Source organism: Salmo salar, chromosome ssa26, assembly GCF_905237065.1.
Source record: "Salmo salar chromosome ssa26, Ssal_v3.1, whole genome shotgun sequence".
NCBI classification, from domain to species: Eukaryota; Metazoa; Chordata; class Actinopteri; order Salmoniformes; family Salmonidae; genus Salmo; species Salmo salar.
Genome location: NC_059467.1, coordinates 37,774,858 through 37,800,648, shown reverse-complemented (window position 1 = coordinate 37,800,648; position 25,791 = coordinate 37,774,858). Strand labels below are relative to the sequence as shown.

Sequence of the window (25,791 nt, the reverse complement as noted above, 5' to 3'; positions counted from 1 at the left end):
TTCTATGTTTTACTAGAGGGACTATTGTGTAGAGGAGTAGCTCCTGTCTGTGTTATCTGGAGAACAATGCAAACAAGCCACAGATTATCACCTGAGGGCACCAATGGCTGCAGGTAGTGGGGGCTGTTCGTGTGTGTGCCTCTCACTCTATCTCTCTCTGTGTGTGTGTGTGTGTGTGTTGCGTCGTGACACTTCCATTATCGTCCCTCTACGACAACGTACCTGGAGGGGTAGGAAAAAACTCCTGTCCAATTGTGCCTGAGCTGGGTGTGACCCTTTAAAGAATGTCAAACAAAGACAGGGAGAGGTAGCGAGGGAGAGAGTCTGCCTACTGAATGGAGGGACTGTCACGCCTGTTGGTTTCCCACAGTCAACATTACATCAACAGCTCTAGTGAGGACAGGACCTACCTTACCTGGTTTCCCTACTGAGGGTGAGGACAGGACCTACATTACCTGGTTTCCCTACTGAGGGTGAGGACAGGACCAACATTACCTGGTTTCCCTACTGAGGGTGAGGACAGGACCTACCTTACCTGGTTTCCCTACTGAGGGTGAGGACAGGACCTACCTTACCTGGTTTCCCTACTGAGGGTGAGGACAGGACCTACCTTACCTGGTTTCCCTACTGAGGGTGAGGACAGGACCAACATTACCTGGTTTCCCTACTGAGGGTGAGGACAGGACCTACCTTACCTGGTTTCCCTACTGAGGGTGAGGACAGGACCTACCTTACCTGGTTTCCCTACTGAGGGTGAGGACAGGACCTACCTTACCTGGTTTCCCTACTGAGGGTGAGGACAGGACCAACATTACCTGGTTTCCCTACTGAGGGTGAGGACAGGACCTACCTTACCTGGTTTCCCTACTGAGGGTGAGGACATGACCTACCTTACCTGGTTTCCCTACTGAGGGTGAGGACAGGACCTACCTTACCTGGTTTCCCTACTGAGGGTGAGGACAGGACCTACATTACCTGGTTTGCATATTGAGGGTGAGGACAGGACCTACCTTACCTGGTTTGCATATTGAGGGTGAGGACAGGACCTACATTACCTGGTTTCCCTACTGAGGGTGAGGACAGGACCTACCTTACCTGGTTTCCCTACTGAGGGTGAGGACAGGACCTACATTACCTGGTTTGCATATTGAGGGTGAGGACAGGACCTACCTTACCTGGTTTGCATATTGAGGGTGAGGACAGGACCTACCTTACCTGGTTTGCATATTGAGGGTGAGGACAGGACCTACGTTACCTGGTTTGCATATTGAGGGTGGAACGGTGGGAAGCTGAGTGGTATATTCTGTTTCCCTATGACCTTGGATTCATTGGATGGTTTCAGGGAATGTGCTGTAGTAGTGTTGTCTGGGCTCTTCTACCTGGGATGTAAATAGCTATCGCTGATTTTCTTTTGTTTTACACCTGCTCTAGTTAACGGAGGAGCGGGTTTCAACTCGAGTCTGTCCGAAGCAACCGGTGGGAGTTGTATGAGTGAGGTTGACGTGGAATCGTCTCTTCAGGTGAGCATGTCCCCTTGTTAGAGGAGCTAAGCTCTATCTTACATGTTAGGATTGGACTGAATAGACCCTCTGTTTTCTTAGTAGGTCAGTGAGTGTATAGAGATCCTCCACCTAAGGCTTTTCTGAACGCTCTCGAGGTTGATTGATTTATAGTTTTGTAACTAAACTCAAACTATGAAGGATCTCTGGCACTTTAGCTGGATAGCCCACGTGAAGTCATCAGCATTTAACCAGTGACGAGTAATTACCATTTTGGTTTAAATGGAACTATAAAAAAATATCTCCAAATGTAATCAGAGTTTTAAGATAAATCTTGACTGGGTTTACTGTACTCTAAATATGTTTGTGTTTGGAGAGCATGTACTCATGGAAACGGATTGCTTTACAGTTAACAGTGCCTGTCACAGTTCTTTGGGATATCTAGTGGTGTGTGTGTGTGTGTGTGTGTGTGAATGAGGAAAACACTCTATTTATCCTCCCTTTCACCTTTTGGCCTCCTATTCTGCACTTAGTTGTAAGTTTTGGACCGAACAGTCATTTTCAGGGTTAAAATGTAAAGATCATCTTTGATACATTGGAGCCATTGTTTTTCAATCATTAAAATACTATGTGAGTTGAGCATACAGTCTGTTCTAGGTTCTGTCTTAATCATGTCTCTGTATTCACGTATAACGTCTTTCCCACTAAGTCATATTCTGCAAACCTCTTTTGCGTGATGTATGTATTTTATCTCATCATGCACGTCAAAGATAAGAAATCACTCCCTAGTTCTGGTATGCTTCCCTACTGAAAAACGTTTTTCGTGCCTGAGAAAGTTGATGAAAAAGTATGATACCAGTACAGTTGAACCCTGTGCCCCTGTATGTGGGATGGAGAGAGAGTGAGAGAGAGAGCGGAGAGAGAGAGAGAGAGAGAGAGAGAGAGAGAGAGGGAGAGAGAGAGAGAGAGAGAGCGGAGAGAGAGAGAGAGAGAGAGAGAGAGAGAGAGAGAGAGAGAGAGAGAGAGAGAGAGAGAGAGAGAGAGAGAGAGAGAGAGAGAGAGAGAGAGAGAGAGGAGAATAAGAGATGGACACATATCAGAGGGAGAGAGAGAAAGAAACAGAGCGAGACCAGGGAGGGAGAGGAGAAAGAGAAGGAAACATCCCCTTACAATATGCAGACAGAGTGTGCTTTGTCATGTTCTTCATTGACTGAATGTCTGAATCCCCAGATGATCTTCAACATCAGAACGCTAACAATACAAAAGGCCTTCCTTATCGGCTGTGTTCTGGCAGTACACCGCTAATACACACTGCTCATCGCTCTATGGACCAGTCCAACGTGACTAGTGTGTCTAGCATGGCTGCTAGTATAGGAGAAACTGTAATGTTCCCCAGGTGAAAATGGTCTTAGACACACAGTACTGCTGTATACATGATAAACACTGTACATTACACCCTCAACATAATACATACTGTACATTACACCCCACTGTACATTACACCCTCAACATAATACATACTGTACATTACACCCTCAACATAATACATACTGTACATTACACCCCACTGTACATTACACCCTCAACATAATACATACTGTACATTACACCCTCAACATAATACATACTGTACATTACACCCCACTGTACATTACACCCTCAACATAATACATACTGTACATTACACCCTCAACATAATACATACTGTACATTACACCCCACTGTACATTACACCCTCAACATAATACATACTGTACATTACACCCCACTGTACATTACACCCCACTGTACATTACACCCTCAACATAATACATACTGTACATTACACCCCACTGTACATTACACCCTCAACATAATACATACTGTACATTACACCCCACTGTACATTACACCCTCAACATAATACATACTGTACATTACACCCTCAACATAATACATACTGTACATTACACCCTCAACATAATACATACTGTACATTACACCCCACTGTACATTACACCCTCAACATAATACATACTGTACATTACACCCTCAACATAATACATACTGTACATTACACCCCACTGTACATTACACCCTCAACATAATACATACTGTACATTACACCCTCAACATAATAATACTGTACATTGAATATTACCAATGTCAAACACATTGAACTCGTCTCATACGGCAACATACACAATACATATTGTACACTGCCATTCCAGAATGTTCTCTGTGGCATACTAACACAGCTCAGTTGGACTTATTGCTGTTTAGGTGTTGATAGAAAGGTACTTGATAGACAGGTGTTTGATAGGTAGTTTGTATCTGATGTTGTAAAACAAAGAAACATACAGGTGCCCAGGCTAGGTAGCGCCAGTATGTAATACGCTTGGCGCCATGATATTATCTTTGAATCATAATGCAATTGCGTCACAGATGTGTAATCAGTGCAAGATAAGGTTAAACACGTAGACATAGATTTACTAGAAAGGACGTTGCCCATCAGACCACAGCAATTTAACTAGTATTCCATTTCTGTGGTTAAAAGGTTGTTTTGTTGTTCCATTTCAACCTGTAGATGTGTTTGGTTGGTGGTTCCATTGTCTCCGCAAAGTCATTGTGATGTGGCGTTGTTGTTATGTTTTTGCAGGGCAGTGAAATGTGCTGAGTTACACACTGACTATACAGAACACTGCAGAGAGCCCCGGGATGTGCTGACATCAGCAGTGATGTCATCAAAATGGTCCCCATGGGGGCAACGAGTCTCACACACAAACGAGAGCACGTCACACACACACACACACACATCTGTGTGAAAGACTAAATGACAAGAAGAATAAATAATCTGCGCTCGTTTAGGGGTGTGTGTGTGTGTGTGTGTGTGTGTGTGTGTGTCATCAGAACCTGCCCAGGGCCATAGAGGCCCCCTATTGATATTGATATTCAGTAGTAGTTTGTTTTCCCTTCACATTAATCAGTCTGTCTGTTAGGGATCATCAACTAGATTCAGCCTAGAGACGATTTCTTTCTTGAGTGGATGGTCGGGGTGTAGACTGCAAATTGACCGCAAGAAGCCCAAACAGATATAATATTTGACTAAGACATAGTCATTTCAATCCTTGCTTACATTTGTATACGCCACGTCTCTCTACTATGCGTGGGAATACTTGGGAACAGATTTGCAAAATTAAAATCACTTGGAGCTGATTTCCAGGTGTTTTTACAGTCTTATGTCCAACAATAAATAAATAATTGGGCTGAAAACTTTGGGGGCCTAATAAAACCACCCATTGGGGGAACCCTGCTGTATGTCAACTCACTGCCATCTGGGATTCGAAGAACTCCATAACTATTTAACCATGACTTGACCACTAGGGGTTGTGATCCGTTTCAGCATTGACCTTGGTTTAGAAAAAACGACAAAGTTTTTTGTAGTCCGTGATTTACTGGGATATATGTTGTTAGACTGCAGCCCTGGATTTCATTGTCTACCGCAGCCAGTGATGTTTTCTCTGCTGACGTGTGTGTGTTGGACTAGGTGTGGGGAAGCATCTTGAGAAAGAGGCGAAGGCTGTTGTGTCAATATTTGAATTGGAAATAAAGAACTGCATGTGCACTTGACTGGAGTGACCTAGGTTATACACACCCACACTATCTACACAACCTATAGCACTGGTGTCCAATGAGTTTATGAGTTCATGTTGTAAAATGGTATCAAATCTGACTGATGGTGAATGAATGCACTCTTGAAATCCGGAACCTGTGATTTATGAGCAATATATCATTATCAATTCCTGGTTAATAAATAAAGTACATGCAAATTAAGTTGCTACTTTACCCAATTCTAAGTTCAACCCCTTAACTGGAATCCTTATTGGTTCAACTGCCATGTCAGTTTGCCAGATTAGAACACATACCAACATTTGTTTTTCTCTTGGACATCATTGCACACGTAATAGAACAGCAGAATAGTGTACTGCAATTTTACTTTGCGACACTCACCTTCGTTGACAAAACAAACAATAACAGCGGCCATGGGGCGGACAGTGACTCTGTTTCCTCTACTGCGGATTCCATCTTTAAGGGTCAATCTGCGATTTGATACTTCTATTTTTGGACTTATAAATTAACGGTATATACACATTGTTTCTTGAAGAATATAACTTTTATAAATGCCTAATCAGCTTAGTTCAATTGCCTAACCCCATCAGAACCCAACATATTAGCTTGTTTGTTTTACTCTGTTGTTTGTTAACAGTGTACTTGTAAACAAACTGCATTGCTTCAAAACATGGTTAAAGCTGCATCGCTTTGTGCGCAACCTGACACAATTCAGATATAAATGGGAGTTATAGATCTGTCATTGAAGCAATTCCATGTGCACTATTTCTATGCTTCCCCTCTCGAAGTTTCCTTTTTGCGTTTTTTTAACTTAGCGTTTCGTACACCAGGTTCAAACTGCTGAAAATACGATGTTTTTTGGTTGTTAAATATATTTCACAGCGGTTTAGATGGTACAATGTCTGGATATAAAAACATCTATTCAGCAAATGATTGAAAGAGACTCTGCACACTGCAATCTTGTTCCCATGTGGTTAATTAGCGACATCGTTTCCACTTTACTTTAGGTCTTCCTCAGGCCTCACTTGATAACAGTGGTGGCTGGTGGCACGTTAAATCGGAAGACGAGAGCTTAGTACGGCTGGAACGGAATAAATGGAATGGTATCAAACACTTGTTGCATGTTTTTGTAAGCATTCCATTCACACCATTTTAGCCATTACTATGAGCCGTCCTCTCCTCACCAGCCTCCTCTGTTCGGTAACGTGATACCTATTGACATGTGTTTTCTAACATAACCCTCCTCTTCCACCCCTATGTTGTCAGGATGATTGACACCCTATACGAGTGGATCTGGTGGGACCGCTTCTGGCTGCCAGTCAACCTGACCTGGGCGGACCTAGAGGACCGAGATGGGCGTGTCTACGCCAAAGCCTCTGACCTCTATGTGACGTTGCCTTGCGCCATAGCCTTCCTACTGGTCAGATACCTGTTCGAAAGGTGAGCTTGCTGAACATATAGGGGCAGTTTCCCAGACAAAGATTAAGTCTTGACTAAGAAACATGTTCTCCTGTAGTCCTGTATGGCTCAGTTAGCAGAGCATGGCGCTTGCATTGCCAGGATTGATGGTTTGATTCCCGGGACCACCCATACCTAAAATGTATGCACACTTGACTGTATGTGGCTTTGGATAAAAGTCTGCTAAATAGCATGTACAGTGCAGTGAAAAGGTATTTGCCTGATTTTTGATACTGAATGTTATCAGATCTTCAACCTAAACCTAGTATTAGATAAAGGCAACCTGAGTTTACAAATAACACAAAAAAATGGATTCTTGTTTTATTTATTTAATTAACAAAGTTATCCAACACCCAATTCTCCTGTGTGAAAAGTAATTGCCCCCTTACACTCAATAACTGGTTGTGCCTCCTTTAGCTGTAATGACCGCAAGCAAACACTTCCTGTAGTTGTTGATCAGTCTCTCACATTGTTGTGGAGGAATTTTGTCCCACTCTTGCATGCAGGACTGCTTTAACTCAGCGACATTTGTGGGTTTTCAAGCATGAACTGCTCGTTTCAAGTCCTGCCACAACATCTCAATTGGGATTAGGTCTGGACTTTGGCCAGGCCATTCCAAAAATTCAAATGTGTTGCTTTTTAGCCATTTTCATGTAAACTTGATGCTGTGTTTTGGATCACTGTCTTACAGCATGACTCAGCTCAGTTTCAGCTCACAGACGGATGGCCTGACATTCTCCTGTAGAATTCTGTGATACAGAGCAATATTCATGGCTCCTTTTATTAAGGCAAGTCGTCCAGGTCCTGACTCCTGTAGCAGCAAAGCATCCCCAAACCATCACACTACCACCACCATGCTTGAGTGTTGGTATGAAGTTCTTACTGTGGAATGCAGTGTTTGCTTTTCTCCAGACATAATGGGAACCAAGTCGTCTAAAAAGTTGACTAGTTTGCCAAAAAGCACCTGGAAACACCTGGATGATCATCAAGACTCTTGGAAGAATGTTCTATGGACAGATGAGTCAAAAGTATAACATTTTGGGCGTCATGGGTCAATTAGGTTTGAGTGCCTTGCTCAAGGGCACGTTGACAGAGTATTTTCGGCTTGGGGATTCGACTCAGCAGCCTTTAAGTTGCTGGCCCAATGCTCTAACCACTAGGGGCTACCTGCCACACATTGCAGCTAAAGGTGGCACAACCACTTATTGAGTCTAAGGGGGCATTACTTTTTCACACAGGGGCATTGGGTGTTGCATAACTTTGTTTATGAAATAAGTATGTAATTGTTGTGTTATTTGTTCACTCAGGTTCCTTTATCTAATTTTAAGATTTGGTTGAATATCTGGTAACATTCAGTGTAAACAATATGTGAAAGTAGAGAAAATTAGAAAGGGGGCAAATACCTTTTCACAGCACTGTATAATATTATATTTTGTTCAATGGAGATTTTCCATTGAAATGGTTTCTAGTCCAGGACTGTGCTGTGTCCAGAGAACCGGCTCATACTCTGTGCTGTTTATATACTACTAAACCATGTTTAGATCAAACCTTTAGTTCAAACCTCTACCTCACTGTCTCCCTACATCATAGAATTCCTACTCATCAGATACCAGTTTGAAAGGAGAGCTTGCTGAACAAAAAAAAGCCCCTTTTATAGGTTGCTACAGGGAAGTAGATGTTAAGTTACAATTTAACCTGCTTTTCTACTGTGTTTGTGCGTGCGTGCGTGCGTGCGTGCGTGTCTTTATTCAAGTTAATTTAGTTGGAGGCAATGATTCGTGTTTGCTGTGTAGTTAATCTCACCTGTGGTAACTTGCATGTGCCTACAAGGTAAAAATTCCACCAGTTTTGAAAATTAAAAAATCTGAACATTCTGCCCATTGTAGTCCAATATATTTGACTGCATCTGTATGTTGTCCCCCAGGTTGATAGCCACGCCTCTAGCAGCCTCAGTGGGGATCCAGGAGAAGGCCAGACTGAGAGTAGCAGACAACCCCATCCTCGAACTCTACTATCTCTCTCACTCCAGAAACCCTGGCCAGGTATTAACCCTACATATTAGAAATCACACTTACACCTTTTACATATAGACCTAAATATTAGTGTCAATATCAAACGTCATTGCACTATGAGATCATAGACATTCTAATAGCCTGAATAGTACAAACCCTGCCCATCTGGCACTCTGGTCAAACCCTGCCCATCTGGCACTCTGGTCAAACCCTGCCCATCTGGCACTCAGGCAGGGTGCCAGATGGCAGGGTTTGACCAATCTGTCACTCATGAAATCCTGGTTGGAGGATGCTGATGCTCTGACCAACTCAGTGGCCTTGTGGTTAGAGTGTCAGCCCTGAGATTGGAAGGTTGGGGGTTTGATCCCTGGTCTAGTCATACCAAAGACGACAAATATTTCCTGACACTGCTCTGCTAGGGAGTCAGCATTAAGGAGCTGGATTGTAGCATATGGCCCTGCGATAGAAATTCAAGTAAATTTGGTTGGATTCAAGTTAAAGCACCTGTCCAGGGGGTGTACTTGTCCAGCTGCCTCAGGCTACAGGTATAGGAGATGGGCTCCAGCCCTATGGGCCATTCTGGCTCAGACAGGGGTACTATCATACAGTTTATCTCCTGTTCAGACCTGTGATCGTGTACATCACCCAAATGTCCAGCTAACCAACCTTTAATGCAGATGCTATGCTCCAGGCCAAATGTTTTAGTCCATGACTCACCATGTGGTCATGAGGGATGTTAATGTTTATCCACATGACTTTCGCCCTTTACCCATCTCTCCACATGAGGTGTGTGTGTGTGTGCGTGTGTGTGTGAGCCTCCTGATGTGTGTATATCGTCAGACGGTCTCGACAGTCTTTGAAGGGATTAGTGAAACCTCACACCACGAGACCTCTCTCTCAGATCTAAATATCCTGATGGTTGTTTTGCTGAATGGAGACGATCTCCAGGGAGAGATTATCAGCTCCTCTATCTGCTAATAACTGTCTGCTGATGGCTGCTACACAGCACTCATGGTCCAGTGTCTTACCGAAATCTCAAGTAGCCAGCGTAATGAAACAAGTAGCCAGCGTAATGAAACAAGTAGCCAGCTTAATGAAACAAGTAGCCAGCTTGATGAAACAAGTAGCCAGCGTAATGAAACAAGTAGCCAGCGTAATGAAACAAGTAGCCAGCTTAATGAAACAAGTAGCCAGCTTGATGAAACAAGTAGCCAGCGTAATGAAACAAGTAGCCAGCGTAATGGAACAAGTAGCCAGCGTAATGAAACAAGTAGCCAGCTTAATGAAACAAGTAGCCAGCTTAATGAAACAAGTAGCCAGCGTTATGAAACAAGTAGCCAGCATAATGAAACAAGTAGCCAGCGTAATGAAACAAGTAGCCAGCGTAATGAAACAAGTAGGCAGCGTAATGAAACAAGTAGCCAGCGTAATGAAACATGTTGCCAGCGTAATGAAACAAGTAGCCAGCGTAATGAAACAAGTAGCCAGCGTAATGAAACAAGTAGCCAGCGTAATGAAACAAGTAGGCAGCGTAATGAAACAAGTAGCCAGCTAGTGGGGACACATTTGCCCTACTAAAGCGAATTTGGTGACATCTGATTTACCCCAATTTATTGAAGTCAACTTAGCATAGGGGTTAGTAGTCCTCTGTTTAGCTGGCAGCTGGCACTAATCAAACACACTTGGTTCTGAACTCGTGTGTGTGTGTGTGTGTGTGTGTCCCAGGCAGGTATAGATGGTCTCTCTAAGAAGAGCGGCTGGTGCGTTAGGCAGGTGGAGCGCTGGTTCAGAAAGAGAAGAAACCAGGATCGTCCCGGAGTAGTGAAGAAGTTCAGAGAGGCGAGGTAAAACGGTGTGCTGTGTGTGAGAGTATGCTTATTCCACATTTTCACCTTTCACTCAGTAGTGTTATTCTTCTTCTTCTTATATTAGTGTCCCTTGTCTGTCTCTGTCTTGCAGTTGGAGGTTTGTGTTCTATCTGTTGGCGTTAATTGGAGGAGTTGTGTCCCTGTATGATGTGAGTAGTGACTCTAGTGATCCTCTGCTTCACAAACACAAGTGTTTACAAGATAGCAATTCAGCGCGTGTGGAGAGATCTCAAGATGTGGAGTGAGGTTACTGTATCTTAACTCTGTTACATTCAGAACCACCAAAACACACACCGGCTACAAATTCCTAACACTTTATGATATGTTATACACATCAAATTAACATCCTCAAAGTAGAACTTTAACTGGTTGTCCCGGGTAAAAGCAGGGAGGAGGTCAAAATGGAAGACTCAATTGCTGGATAAAAATATTATCTGAGCTGAGCTGAACTTCTTTTCAGTCCTTCTGCCCTGAAGTGAAGGAGGGGAGAGGTGGATGAGGGGAAGAGGGGAGGAGAGGACAGAGCGGTAAGCTCTATGGGAATTTGACGGTGATGGCTTCAGCAAGTGTCTGAAGGCCTCGAGGGCAATGCCAGTTGAAATTGAAAGCATCATGATGAGATTGTCCTGTAATGTTCTTTAAAGATTTCACTGCATGTTTCTCCTTTTGTTTTGTATTTCAGAAAGAATGGTTTTATGATACGCGGGAAGTGTGGAATGGATTTCCAAAACAGGTGTGTATGTATGTGTGTGAATAGTGTGTGTGAGTATGGACACGTGTGTGTGTGTGTGTGTGTGTGTGTGTGTGTGTGTGTTCTAGTCATTAGGCCTTGTACTGAGCGATTAGTGCTTTTTGAGGTCAGTTCGATTATTAATCAAATGATCAGGATTTTTGGTTTCTGTATGCATTATGTGGATTGAATGCTGAAACAACACAGAATAAAACAGTGAATAACAGTGCCGTGATGGTAGTGACCGCCCATTACTGCTTATTATTCACATTACTTTACTTTAATAAAATATTTTTGGGGCTTATTTTGGACCTAAGCTTGTCGCCTGCCTTCCCGCCTTTGGGACAACGACTCCCATTGTTGTGACGGAGACATGATCATCTCGTCGTTATATACAGATCTCTGCCCACACCGACCGGACAAGTAGGCATATAGAACATTAGTGGGTTGGAAACTTCAACTCCCTACTACATCGCACAGTTCAGGCTTGATCTGATTTCTCTCTAGAGAAACTGCGCATTGAGCTCACAGAAAAAATTTGAATAATTGAACTGACGTTGGTCAATTAGTTGTTAAATGTTTTCGGTTAATCGCTCAGCACTACTGGTCATTTACCAGGGTGATTTTGAAGACTCTTCTCACGTGTCTCCACACTAGTATAACCAACCAGGAAGAACAACAACATATCATACTTGAACAGCCGCAACTTGGCTAACATTTTCAAACCATGTCCAGATTTACGAGTTTGCTCACACATAAAGCATAAAGCTTGTTGATAATACTTATTCTCAGGTCCAAAATACACATACACAGGTCCATATTTAGTAGTGAGACTATTTTTGTATTTATTTTTAACAAGTGGGGGAATGTGTGTATGGCTTAGATTGCTGTTCAGTCTTTACTGGGTGCCAAGTCCTAATCAAAGGAATGATGATGTCACCCAAACTGGAACGGCGAGGCTAGGATTATGTTTGACCAGGCTCCACACCTAACAATGTTGCTTGGTGTTTAAAGCAGGTCTAAGTATATACAGGTCACGTCCCAGATGGCACCTCCAATTGGCCCTGGTCAAACGTAGTGCACTATATCAGGACTAGAGTGCCATTTGGGATGAAGGCATAGTTTGTAGAGAGATTTTGGATGTGTTTTATGTGATCGTATTTGCAACAAAGAATTCAACACAGTTGGTAACTACTTGGTATCCAACTTGTTGGCCTACTTAGTAGGGCTCATTTTGATGAATCCCCAAAATAAAAAGTGGTATTAGATAGACTAATTATTACGCAATTGCAATTTTAACCATGTAGTTGCTAAGTAAAAACCAGGTGTAGCGTAGTATAAAACACCATGTAGCTCTGGGGTATATATCAATCAAATTCAATCAATCAAATGTATTTATAAAGCCCTTTTTACGTCAGCCGATGTCACAAGTGCTATACAGAAACCCAACCTAAAGCCCCAAACAGCAAGCAATGCAGATGTTGAATCACGGTGGCCAGGAAAAACTGCCTAGAAAGGCAGTAACCTAGGAAGAATTAGAGGGAGCATACTTAAATTTACATAGGACACCGGATAAGACAGGAGAAATACTCCAGATATAACCAACTGACCCTAGCCACCCGACACATAAACTATTGCAGCATAATTACAGGCGGCTGAGACAGGAGGGGTTGGGAGACACTGTGGGCCCATCCGACTATACCTCCGGACAGGGCCAACCAAGCAGGATATAACCCCACCCATTTTGCCAAAGCACAGCCCCCACACCACCAGAGGGATATCTTCAACCACCAACTTACTACCCTGAGAAAAGGCAGAGTATAGCCCACGAAGGTCTCCCCCCAGCACCAACCCAAGGGGGCACCAACCCGGACAGGAAGATCACGTCAAAAACTCAACCCTCTCAAGTGACACACCCCTCCTAGGTGGAAGAGCACCAGTAAGCCAGTGACTCAGCCCCCGTAAAATGGTTTGAGGCAGAGAATCCCAGTGGAGAGAGGGGAACCGCCCAGGCAGAGACAGCAGTGCCTTTCCGTTCACCTCCACACTCCTGGGCCAGACTACACTCAATCATAGGACCTAATGAAGAGATGAGTCTTCAATAAAGACTTAAAGGTCGAGACCGAGTCTGCGTCTCTCACATGGATAGGCGACCATTCCATAAAAATTAAGCTCTATAGGAGAAAGCCCTGCCTCCAGCTGTTTGCTTAGAAATTCTAGGGACAGTAAGGAGGCCTGCGTCTTGTGACCGTAGCGTACGTGTAGGTGTGTACGGCAGGACTAAATCGGTAAGATAGGTAGGAGCAAACCCATGTAATGCTTTGTAGGTTAGCAGTAAATCCTTGAAATCAGCCCTTGCTTTAACAGGAAGCCAGTGTAGAGAGGCTAGCACTGGAGTAATATGATGCAATTTTTTGGTTCTAGTCAAGATTCTAGCAGCCGTGTTTAGCACTAACTGAAGTTTATTTAGTGCTTTATCCGGGTAGCTGGAAAGGAGAGCATTGCTGTAGTCTAATCTAGAAGTGACAAAAGCATAGATTCATTTTTTGGCATCATTTTTGGACAGAAAGTTTAAGATTTTTGCAATGTTACGTAGATGGAAAAAGCTGTCCTTGAAACAGGGGTCTCTAAGTAGGAGTGCTGATCTAGGACCAGTTGTCCCCTGTCCATGTTCTCTTATTCATTGTGATCTAAATGTCAAAACTGATCTTAAATCATCACTCTACTGTAAGATGCTTGATGGCTACACAGCCCCTGATTTCTTTGCCCCAGCTAGAGACACTGTCTCCGTTCGAAATGGCTCCCTATTTAGTGCACTACTTTTGTACAGAGGCATTTGCACTATATAGGGAATACGGTGCCATTTCAGACGCAAACACTCAGACAAAGGAGAAGGGATTTGGAGAGCTCTTTGTTTTGAGCCCGTTCTGTTGGACTGTGATTCATTCATGGCACTGTAAGATTATGTTACCTGTTACTGGTGTTTCTCTCTCTCCCTCTCTCTACACACATCTCATTATCTCTCTCTCTCTCTCTCTCTCTCTCTACACACATCTCATTATCTATCTCTCTCTCTCTCTCTCTCTCCCTCTCTCCCTCTCTCTCCCTCTCTCCCTCTCTCCCTCTATAGACTATGCTGGATTCTCAGTACTGGTACTACATCCTGGAGATGAGCTTCTATGGTTCTCTTCTCTTCAGAGTCACCTTTGATGTCAAGAGGAAGGTGAGAGTCGGGGATCCCAGTCCCTGCCAGCCCCTATGGGCTTTTCTCAAGCTCTGCTTTCTTTCCCATACACCTGCATTATCTTCCACTCTCTGACCCGTTTAGCTGCTTCTCATAAAATGGAAAAACAAGAGGTCCTGAAGCTCTGCTTTCTCACATTAGTTTCCTACTGCAGTCCTAATTAGATAGCGGCCTGCCTGCCACCTCTGACAGGCCAGAGCATTAAATGTCTTATGGAGATGAAAAGTAGAAAGTATGTAGAAATGACCATATCAGGAAATCAACAAAGTATTTTTTATCAAAGTAAATTGCAGTTGGCTACTCAGAAGCAATTACAGTTAATTATCATTTCCACTATATGATACACACTATTAGCCGTTTATTAGTTGTTCCAACATGCCTAACATTGACCATCTGCCTGCTTAGTTATGCATGTCACACTATCAAGTGATTTTGAAGACACGTAGTAGAATAACAACAGTAGCAACAGAAACAACAGGTGAAGATGTTTGTTGTGTTGTCTCCTCTAGGACTTTAAGGAACAGATCATCCACCATTTGGCCACCCTGACACTGCTGTCCTTCTCTTGGTGTGTCAACTACATCCGTATAGGAACCCTGGTGATGCTCATCCACGATGCCTCCGACGTCCTGCTAGAGGTCTGCTACCATGTGGAGTGTCTCTGTGTGGTGTGTGGTGTGTGGTGTGTTCTGTGTGGTGTGTTCTGTGTGTGTTTTTCTATTTATTTATTTTACCCCTTTTTCTCCCCAATTTTGTGGTATCCAATTGGTAGTTACAGTCTTGTCTCATCGCTGCAACTCCCGTACGGACTCTGGAGTGGCGAAGGTCGAGAGCCGTGCATCCTCCGAAACACAACCCAACCAAGCCACACTGCTTCTTGACACAATGCCCACTTCACCCTGAAGCCAGCCGCACCAATGTGTCGGAGGAAACACCGTGCACCTGGCCACCGTGTCAGCGTGCACTGCGCCCGGCCCGCCACAGGAGTTGCTAGTGCGCGATGAGACAAGGACATCCCTGCCGGCCAAACCCTCCCTAACCCGGACGATGCTGGGCCAATTGTGCGCCGCCACATGGGTCTCCCGGTTTGCGGCCGGCTGCGACAGAGCCTGGACTCGAACCCAAAATCTCTGGTGGCACAGCTAGCACTGCGATGCCGTGCCTTAGACCACTGAGCCACTCGGGAGGCCAAGAGTGGCAGACACTTTTATCCAGAGCAACGGATACGTCCCAAATGGCCCCCTGGTAAACATAGGGCTCATGTTAAAAGTAGTGCACTGAAGAGAAATGGGTGCATATAGAACACCCCCATAGAGTGAGCTGTGTCGTGTGTTTCTGGTAGCGGGGAGACTCACTGTGTTTTTCTCTCTTCTCTCTCCTACCCCAGTCTGCCAAGTTGTTTAACTACGCCAAATGGGAGACAACCTGCAACAGTCTCTTTGTGGTGTTTGCCATTGTGTTCATGGTAACCAGACTGATCATCTTCCCATTCTGGTAAGGCAACTGACGAACCCTAGCTGTGTGCGCGTGTGCGCGTGTGTGTGTGTGTGTGTGTGTGTGTGTGTCTCTCTATTGTATGTTCACCAGTAGGCACACAGGAGGAGTAATTGTCAGGGGAATGTCTTTGTCTCATGAGCGCTCAGTGATACAGAAGCCAATATTTATTGAATTATGTTCTGTCTACCTCTCCTGTGAGAAACAATCAACCATCTCATTTCACTCTGAAAGGCCAAACAAAGAGACGTTGAACTTTGCAAAAGCACAAAACATCATGTTCTGTTCTCTGCAGAGAAAATAAACCAGGGTCGTGTTCATTAGTGCACACCGTAGAAAAAGGTTATGCAACTGAAAGCGAAAACAAACGTTTGATTTTTTTCCCCCCACATGTTTTAATTCTAGATTTTTTTTTTTCTGTAGTCAGCCCCCCCACCAAAAATCGAATGTTTCTTTTTGGTCAGGCTCAGGTTTTCCCTTCCTGTTTCAGTCTGGTGCCTATTGAATATGATCCAGTGTTTCCGCAACTGGTTAACTTTCCTGCGTTGGACAGCATTGAATGAGCACGAAAGCTGGAAAGCTGAACAATGTCCCCTTTCTCTCATGGACATTACTTACAAATTGACAGAATACCAGATTTCTTAGCTATCATTTTTATACAGATAGTTACATAGTATTTACCTACTTATTTCAATAATGAAAAATCCCTATAAAGCAAAGCGTAGCCGTTATTTTCCTTCACAAAGGCTTGTGTTTAGTAGGCATGGAAAGAAAAACATTTTTTGAATAGGAAAAATAATCTTATTGAATTCTTACTGGTTATACCGCCTCTCCTTCAAGTCGTTTTCTCACGTTCCCTGCACACTGAACACCACCCAGGACAAGTTTAAATGTTTAACAGAGCTTATCATATCTAGTAGTATGTATCATATAAATCTATATTTTAGCACTTCGGGTTTGTGAAAAAATATCTTGCAAATAAAATGCATTACCATCATCATCACCATCATTGTGTGTATTGGTTGTCATTCCAGGCTGATCCACTGTACGTGGGTGTACCCCACACTCCAGTACCCCCCGTTCTTTGGTTACTACTTCTTCAACGTCATGCTGGTGGTCCTCCTGTTCCTGCACATCTTCTGGGCCTACCTCATCCTGCGCATGGTCAACAAGTTCCTCTTTGGCAAAGTGAGTCATCTTTTTGGCAGTGGTTTATTTCACTCTTTCTTTTCCATTCTTCATCCATTCCCTTTATGACAGCCATCATGTGGTCACAACGTCACCACTTAAAGCAGGCCTGAATCATTCCAGTCTGACACTCAAACCAGTGGTCCCCAAACCGCTCTCCGAGTACCCCCAGCCATTCTACTTCCATCAACAGGTGGTCTTCCACTGATCTACCCAGTACTAGCATACCTGTTTCATCTGGTCAACTCATCATCACGTTCTTGATTAGTTGGAATTAGGTTTGCTGGTTTTTGTATGAGACAAATAAGTGGAATAACCTACGGGGGGGATGTCAGCTACCACTCAGCCTAGTCAATGCTCTTCTTTCTCCTGGCACCCCAATGGTGGAACCAGCCTCCGCCTGAAGCTAGGACAGCAGAGTCCCTGGCTATCTTCTGAAAACATCTGAAACCCTACCTCTTCAAATAGTACCTTAAATGAATCAAGTATTTAAAAGTATTTTCCTACTAACACTGACTTTGATAACTACTTTATTGACAGAACATGATCTTGCTACGACTGTGATGGTACAAACTGACAGAATATCAACTTGATGATGAGTTGACCAGAGGTTGATGATGAGTTGACCAGAGGTTGATGATGAGTTGACCAGAGGTTGATGATGAGTTGACCAGAGGTTGATGATGGGTTGACCAGAGGTTGATGATGAGTTGACCAGAGGTTGATGATGAGTTGACCAGAGGTTGATGATGAGTTGACCAGAGGTTGATGATGAGTTGACCAGAGGTTGATGAGGGGTTGTCCAGCTGAAACGGGTGTACTAGTATAACTACTGCTGCACACACTTTTTCTATTCATATACTGTCCATACTGTCTCTACACACCATCCTTTACAGTACATATATATTTATATTCTAATATTTCTTGATTCAATTATTTTTGGGATTTGCATGTATTGTTTTGTGTTGTTAGGTATTACTGCACTGTTGGAGCTAGGAACATAAGCATTTCACTACACCCTTAATAACATCTGCAAAATATGTTTACTCAACCAATAAAATGTGATTTGATTTTGATGTGGTTGTCTCACCCAGCTATGTGAAGATGAATGCACTAAAGTTACTGAATGACTAAAATGTTAGATGTAAGTGGATCCTACTATGGGAGAGCTCTGGGAAACATTGCTCTAAACACACATAGAGCCCCAGCCTACAGCTGCTTGACTGGCCTGACTAGATCATGCAGAGCCAACAGGTGGTCTCTTTGAAACTCAGTGCTGTCTGATGTGGGTGGAGGGTAACAGAGACCTCAGCCCTCCTGCATTGACGTCCATGTGGTGTTATGAGTCAGTAGCTTCTGATTGGTGCTGTGGTGCAGATAACTACACCAGTATCTGTTCTCTGTCAGGTGACTACAGTGTCTGTTCTCTGTCAGGTGACTACAGTGTCTGTTCTCTGTCAGGTGACTACAGTGTCTGTTCTCTGTCAGGTGACTACAGTGTCTGTTCTCTGTCAGATGACTACACCAGTGTCTGTTCTCTGTCAGATGACTACAGTGTCTGTTCTCTGTCAGATGACTACAGTGTCTGTTCTCTGTCAGTTGACTACAGTGTCTGTTCTGTCAGATGACTCCACCAGTGTCTGTTCTCTGTCAGATGACTCCACCAGTGTCTGTTCTCTGTCAGGTGACTACAGTGTCTGTTCTCTGTCAGATGACTACAGTGTCTGTTCTCTGTCAGGTGACTACAGTGTCTGTTCTCTGTCAGGTGACTACAGCGTCTGTTCTCTGTCAGTTGACTACAGTGTCTGTTCTCTGTCAGGTGACTACAGTGTCTGTTCTCTGTCAGGTGACTACAGTGTCTGTTCTCTGTCAGATGACTACAGTGTCTGTTCTCTGTCAGTTGACTACAGTGTCTGTTCTGTCAGATGACTCCACCAGTGTCTGTTCTCTGTCAGATGACTCCACCAGTGTCTGTTCTCTGTCAGATGACTCCACCAGTGTCTGTTCTCTGTCAGATGACTACACCAGTGTCTGTTCTCTGTCAGTTGACTACAGTGTCTGTTCTGTCAGATGACTCCACCAGTGTCTGTTCTCTGTCAGATGACTACACCAGTGTCTGTTCTCTGTCAGATGACTACACCAGTGTCTGTTCTCTGTCAGATGACTACACCAGTGTCTGTTCTCTGTCAGATGACTACACCAGTGTCTGTTCTCTGTCAGATGACTACACCAGTGTCCGTTCTCTGTCAGATGACTACACCAGTGTCTGTTCTCTGTCAGATGACTACACCAGTGTCTGTTCTCTGTCAGATGACTACAGTGTCTGTTCTCTGTCAGATGACTACACCAGTGTCTGTTCTCTGTCAGGTGACTACAGTGTCTGTTCTCTGTCAGGTGACTACAGTGTCTGTTCTCTGTCAGTTGACTACAGTGTCTGTTCTCTGTCAGATGACTACAGTGTCTGTTCTCTGTCAGATGACTACAGTGTCTGTTCTCTGTCTGATGACTACAGTGTCTGTTCTGTCAGTTGACTACAGTGTCTGTTCTGTCAGATGACTACACTGTCTGTTCTCTGTCAGATGACTACAGTGTCTGTTCTGTCAGGTGACTACAGTGTCTGTTCTCTGTCAGGTGACTACAGTGTCTGTTCTCTGTCAGGTGACTACAGTGTCTGTTATCTGTCAGGTGACTACAGTGTCTGTTCTGTCAGATGACTACAGTGTCTGTTCTCTGTCAGGTGACTACAGTGTCTGTTCTCTGTCAGATGACTACAGTGTCTGTTCTGTCAGATGACTACAGTGTCTGTTCTCTGTCAGGTGACTACAGTGTCTGTTCTCTGTCAGGTGACTACAGTGTCTGTTCTCTGTCAGATGACTACAGTGTCTGTTCTCTGTCAGATGACTACAGTGTCTGTTCTCTGTCAGGTGACTACAGTGTCTGTTCTGTCAGTTGACTACAGTGTCTGTTCTCTGTCAGATGACTACAGTGTCTGTTCTCTGTCAGGTGACTACAGTGTCTGTTCTCTGTCAGGTGACTACAGTGTCTGTTCTCTGTCAGGTGACTACAGTGTCTGTTCTGTCAGTTGACTACAGCGTCTGTTCTCTGTCAGGTGACTACAGTGTCTGTTCTCTGTCAGATGACTACAGTGTCTGTTCTCTGTCAGTTGACTCCACCAGTGTCTGTTCTCTGTCAGATGACTCCACCCGTGTCTGTTCTCTGTCAGATGACTACACCAGTGTCTGTTCTCTGTCAGTTGACTACAGTGTCTGTTCTGTCAGATGACTCCACCAGTGTCTGTTCTCTGTCAGATGACTACACCAGTGTCTGTTCTCTGTCAGATGACTACACCAGTGTCTGTTCTCTGTCAGATGACTACACCAGTGTCTGTTCTCTGTCAGATGACTACACCAGTGTCTGTTCTCTGTCAGATGACTACACCAGTGTCTGTTCTCTGTCAGATGACTACAGTGTCTGTTCTCTGTCAGGTGACTACAGTGTCTGTTCTCTGTCAGATGACTACACCAGTGTCTGTTCTCTGTCAGATGACTACAGTGTCTGTTCTCTGTCAGGTGACTACAGTGTCTGTTCTCTGTCAGGTGACTACAGTGTCTGTTCTCTGTCAGGTGACTACAGTGTCTGTTCTCTGTCAGTTGACTACAGTGTCTGTTCTCTGTCAGATGACTACAGTGTCTGTTCTCTGTCTGATGACTACAGTGTCTGTTCTCTGTCAGATGACTACAGTGTCTGTTCTGTCAGGTGACTACAGTGTCTGTTCTCTGTCAGGTGACTACAGTGTCTGTTATCTGTCAGGTGACTACAGTGTCTGTTCTGTCAGATGACTACAGTGTCTGTTCTCTGTCAGGTGACTACAGTGTCCGTTCTCTGTCAGGTGACTACAGTGTCTGTTCTGTCAGATGACTACAGTGTCTGTTCTCTGTCAGATGACTACAGTGTCTGTTCTCTGTCAGGTGACTACAGTGTCTGTTCTGTCAGTTGACTACAGTGTCTGTTTCTGTCAGTTGACTACAGTGTCTGTTCTGTCTGATGACTACAGTGTCTGTTCTGTCAGGTGACTACAGTGTCTGTTCTCTGTCAGGTGACTACAGTGTCTGTTCTCTGTCAGGTGACTACAGTGTCTGTTCTCTGTCAGGTGACTACAGTGTCTGTTCTCTGTCAGGTGACTACAGTGTCTGTTCTGTCAGTTGACTACAGTGTCTGTTCTCTGTCAGTTGACTACAGTGTCTGTTCTGTCAGGTGACTACAGTGTCTGTTCTGTCAGGTGACTACAGTGTCTGTTCTCTGTCAGGTGACTACAGTGTCTGTTCTCTGTCAGGTGACTACAGTGTCTGTTCTCTGTCAGGTGACTACAGTGTCTGTTCTCTGTCAGGTGACTACAGTGTCTGTTCTGTCAGGTGACTACAGCGTCTGTTCTCTGTCAGGTGACTACAGTGTCTGTTCTCTGTCAGGTGACTACAGTGTCTGTTCTGTCAGGTGACTACAGTGTATGTTCTCTGTCAGATGACTACAGTGTCTGTTCTCTGTCTGATGACTACAGTGTCTGTTCTCTGTCTGATGACTACAGTGTCTGTTCTCTGTCAGATGACTACAGTGTCTGTTCTCTGTCAGGTGACTACAGTGTCTGTTCTCTGTCAGGTGACTACAGTGTCTGTTCTCTGTCAGATGACTACAGTGTCTGTTCTCTGTCAGATGACTACAGTGTCTGTTCTCTGTCAGATGACTACAGTGTCTGTTCTCTGTCAGATGACTACAGTGTCTGTTCTCTGTCTGATGACTACAGTGTCTGTTCTCTGTCTGATGACTACAGTGTCTGTTCTCTGTCAGATGACTACAGTGTCTGTTCTCTGTCAGATGACTACAGTGTCTGTTCTCTGTCAGTTGACTACAGTGTCTGTTCTCTGTCAGATGACTACAGTGTCTGTTCTCTGTCAGGTGACTACAGTGTCTGTTCTCTGTCTGATGACTACAGTGTCTGTTCTCTGTCTGATGACTACAGTGTCTGTTCTCTGTCTGATGACTACAGTGTCTGTTCTCTGTCAGGTGACTACAGTGTCTGTTCTCTGTCAGGTGACTACAGTGTCTGTTCTCTGTCTGATGACTACAGTGTCTGTTCTCTGTCAGGTGACTACAGTGTATGTTCTCTGTCAGGTGACTACAGTGTCTGTTCTCTGTCAGGTGACTACAGTGTCTGTTCTCTGTCTGATGACTACAGTGTCTGTTCTCTGTCTGATGACTACAGTGTATGTTCTCTGTCAGGTGACTACAGTGTCTGTTCTCTGTCTGATGACTACAGTGTCTGTTCTCTGTCAGTTGACTACAGTGTCTTTTCTGTCAGATGACTACAGTGTCTGTTCTGTCAGATGACTACAGCGTCTGTTCTCTGTCTGATGACTACAGTGTCTGTTCTCTGTCTGATGACTACAGTGTATGTTCTCTGTCAGTTGACTACAGTGTCTGTTCTCTGTCAGATGACTACAGTGTCTGTTCTCTGTCAGGTGACTACAGTGTCTGTTCTGTCAGATGACTACAGCGTCTGTTCTCTGTCAGTTGACTACAGTGTCTGTTCTCTGTCAGTGTGGTCTAGAATCTAGCCGAAAACCCAACGCTCCTTTTTTTCATTGTTTCATTGTTCTCGTTCTGTCCATGTAGACTTAGTAACTGAGCAGTTAGAACAGTGTGCGCGCGTGTGTGTGTGCGCAATTGTGTTGGGCTTGGCAAGGTGCTTGATCCCTGTCAACTACGGCAATGGCAGAAAACAGCTAAGGTGCCAGGGGCAATTACTCAACCCCCACGAGGTCACAAGGCAACAGTGGGTTGCCATTGGGACCTAATTATTGGTGATTTAGCATTGTGCCGAACATAATTATATTTCTGGAAAACACAATGTGGCTCAGAGTGGTCAGACGGCTCAAGGAGAGAGAATAGAGTCTATTATGGTAAGTTTGAAAGACTGACCTGACCTACCATGGATTAAACTCCAGGTGTTTTTGATTGATCGAAGGCGGCCAATTGGGTTTCAGCGTTAGTTGAAATAGCTCAGGGCTGTATGTATGTAGCGTCTCAGAGTATGACTGTTGATCTAGGATCAGCTATCCATGTAATCTTATTCATTGTGATCTGAAAGGCTAAACTCATCCTTGATCAGCACTCCTGCTCTGAGACGCTCAATACATGCAGCCCCAGGTTTCAATGCTACTTTTAGGTGAATGTTTTGTTCTGAGTGATATTGGGCTACACAGAACTGTGTTGTATGTGATGCAGGAGCAGCGATTCCCAAATGGTTGGGCACAGCTGATTTATTTTTTGACAGAGTACTGGCTTGAGACACTGGTTTTATTTTCTTGGATCACAAATAATGACTTTAGAGAGAGAACTATGGGAACTACTGTGTTAGAGATGATGATGATGATGATGATGATGATGGTCTCTGAGGTAGAAAGTGGCATTATATCTCCATGTATGTTCTGAGTACATTGTTTTTCTCTCTCTCTGTCTCTCTGTCTCTCTATGTCTCTGTCTTTTTCTCTCTCTCTGTGTCTTTCTCTCTCTGTCTCTGTCTCTGTGTCTCTGTGTCTCTTTCTCTCTACTCCAGATGACCAGAGATGAAAGAAGTGATGATGAGGAGGATGGTGAAGAAAGCAGTCTGACTGAAGAGGAAAAAGAGGAGAGCAGTTATTGTTACACCAACGGTTCTGGACTGGGCACAAAGGAGGGCAACAACGGCTGCTTCAGACACTTATCTCTCTCGGAGAACGTCTGCCCATCAAAAACCGTCTACTGACCAAGCTCGCGTCATGATTGGCGGAGCCCTGCACCAGAGGCAGGGAGTGGTGGGATCAAGGTCATAGGAGAAGCTGGAACAACACAAAACAGATTCCATCCCATATGGAAAAACAACAGCAAGCAGACAAACATTTAGATTAAGATTTATGACTCTAGAAATTGGAGTGTAGCCTGGCAAAAAAAGAAATACATCACACACAGAAAGAGACCGTTTTTCTTGGCCTGTAGTTTCTTCTACGTCCAAACTCCTCTCATCTTCAAGGAAAACAATGTTGACGATGGCACAGTTTCACATGGAACCCTCCTCAGACAGCAATGAGACAAAGACCAGAAAACCAAAACCAAAAAACACTAAAACCCTTGTGTTTTTGTTCATCGTCATATTTAATCTGTTCAGTATTGTTGCAGAAAGGTGGTGCGCAAGCATGTCGTAAAGCGGTGCCACACGGACGCTCCGCCTGAGCCCTTCATCCATCAAGGCCTGGCAAGGGTTTATAGTTTATGGGCTGCGTTCATTCACTAGCGGCCGACATGTTTTATTTCAACCTCTGCTGGCTATGGGGGTTAGTTATGGGGGGGGTTGTGTCTCTACAAGTCCTTCTCATCCCTCTCTCCTTCTCATTCTCCTATTCCCTTACAAAACCTTAAATCACACCACTTCTACTTTTCCCACCATGATTCATGTTGTAGGGAGTTTGTGTCTGTCTGTACCTGTCAGAGAGGATGAAAGAGTGAGGTTTATGGTCTTTCTTTCTTTCTTACTCTCTCTCTCCTACTCCCTCTTTCCTTCTCTCCTACTTCCTGACTCCTACTCCCTCTCTCCTTCATTAACTACTCCCGCTCTCCTACTCCCTCTCTCCTTCTCCCCCCTCTCTCCTACTCCCTCTCTCCTACTCTCCTACTCCCTCTCCTTCTCTCCTACTCCCTCTCCTTCTCCCTCTCTCCTACTCTCTGTCCTCTCTTTCCTTTCATCTCTTGCCACAAGCATTTTTATTGAATACGATCAACACTTTTTAGTACTTTATGTACATTTCCTCAGATTTTTTAAAAACAACATGCCAATATTTGGCTAATTGATTGACCCATACAGTAACTATGGTCTGTATTTTACAAGTGCATTTATTTGATGTAGTATTTAATCATATGATTAAATACTACATCAAGAGAACGTGTGAGCCAGAGGAAAAATCCTATGTCGTTCAGAATGCTGAATAAACATTTACGTAACAATGAGACAATGTTACACCTGTTTTAATGATTTATGAGAACGTGTGAGCCAGAGGAAAGATCCTATGTCGTTCAGAATGCTGAAGAAACATTTACGTAACAATGAAACAATGTTACACTGTTTTAATGAAGCACTGTAAAACAGGTTTCTAAAAGGTGAAGATTGGGATGTTATAGTGAACATCCCACTGTAACTAGAGCTCGAAAGAAAGGCATTTCACTGTACTTGTGCACGTGACCTTGAAACTATAACTGTCTAATGTCGTGTGTTTTATGTACTGCAATAAACCTGTCTTCGACCAGCACCGTGTGTGTGTGTGTGTGTGTGTGACATCTTTCTACTGGTCCAAAACAAATCTTTCCTATTCATCAGATTTATACAACCCAACACATTTCTAAGGTGTTAAGATCATATTGAAGTAGGTGCACTGTGTTAACAGGAATTGAGCTGTATACTATAGAGATTCTGTAGGGAATGGCTCTGTAGGGAATATCCTGAGAGATTCTCAAAAGCCATGCTATCTGATGACATCTATGGGATGTGTCCCAAATGCCTCCCGAATACATCAGGTGTAGACCTTACCGTGAAATGCTTACTGACAAGCCCTTAACCAACAGTTAAGAAAATATTTACTAAATAAACTAAAGTGAAAAAAGTAAC

At 43.9% G+C, this 25,791-nt stretch overlaps 1 protein-coding gene across 9 annotated transcripts; it reads left to right on the top strand.

Annotated features, from left to right (window-relative positions):
- Positions 1-204: 204 nt before the first annotated feature.
- On the top strand, positions 205-25,435 carry LOC106562576 (ceramide synthase 2). 9 transcript variants are annotated; one of them, XM_045708789.1, is made up of 12 exons: positions 205-833; positions 1,432-1,520; positions 6,375-6,548; positions 8,491-8,608; positions 10,304-10,422; positions 10,538-10,595; positions 11,129-11,179; positions 14,307-14,399; positions 14,930-15,058; positions 15,808-15,914; positions 16,949-17,102; positions 23,713-25,435. In XM_045708789.1, the coding sequence occupies exons 3-12, from the start codon at positions 6,376-6,378 to the stop codon at positions 23,899-23,901; spliced, it is 1,191 nt and encodes a 396-aa protein (XP_045564745.1). In that variant the 5' UTR covers positions 205-833; positions 1,432-1,520; position 6,375; the 3' UTR covers positions 23,902-25,435. The 9 variants fall into 9 exon arrangements, with proteins under 9 accessions (XP_045564745.1, XP_045564748.1, XP_045564742.1 ...); XM_045708792.1 differs by having other exon boundaries at positions 205-953; XM_045708786.1 differs by having other exon boundaries at positions 205-1,113.
- Positions 25,436-25,791: the final 356 nt, after the last annotated feature.

Coding starts and splice junctions, on each gene's coding strand:
- LOC106562576 (XM_045708789.1), top strand. CDS start 6,376: ATGATTGACACCCTATACGAGTGGATCTGGTGGGACCGCTTCTGGCTG. Junction 6,549..8,490: donor GTCAGATACCTGTTCGAAAG/GTGAGCTTGCTG, acceptor GTTGTCCCCCAG/GTTGATAGCCACGCCTCTAG. Junction 11,180..14,306: donor GGAATGGATTTCCAAAACAG/GTGTGTATGTAT, acceptor CTCCCTCTATAG/ACTATGCTGGATTCTCAGTA.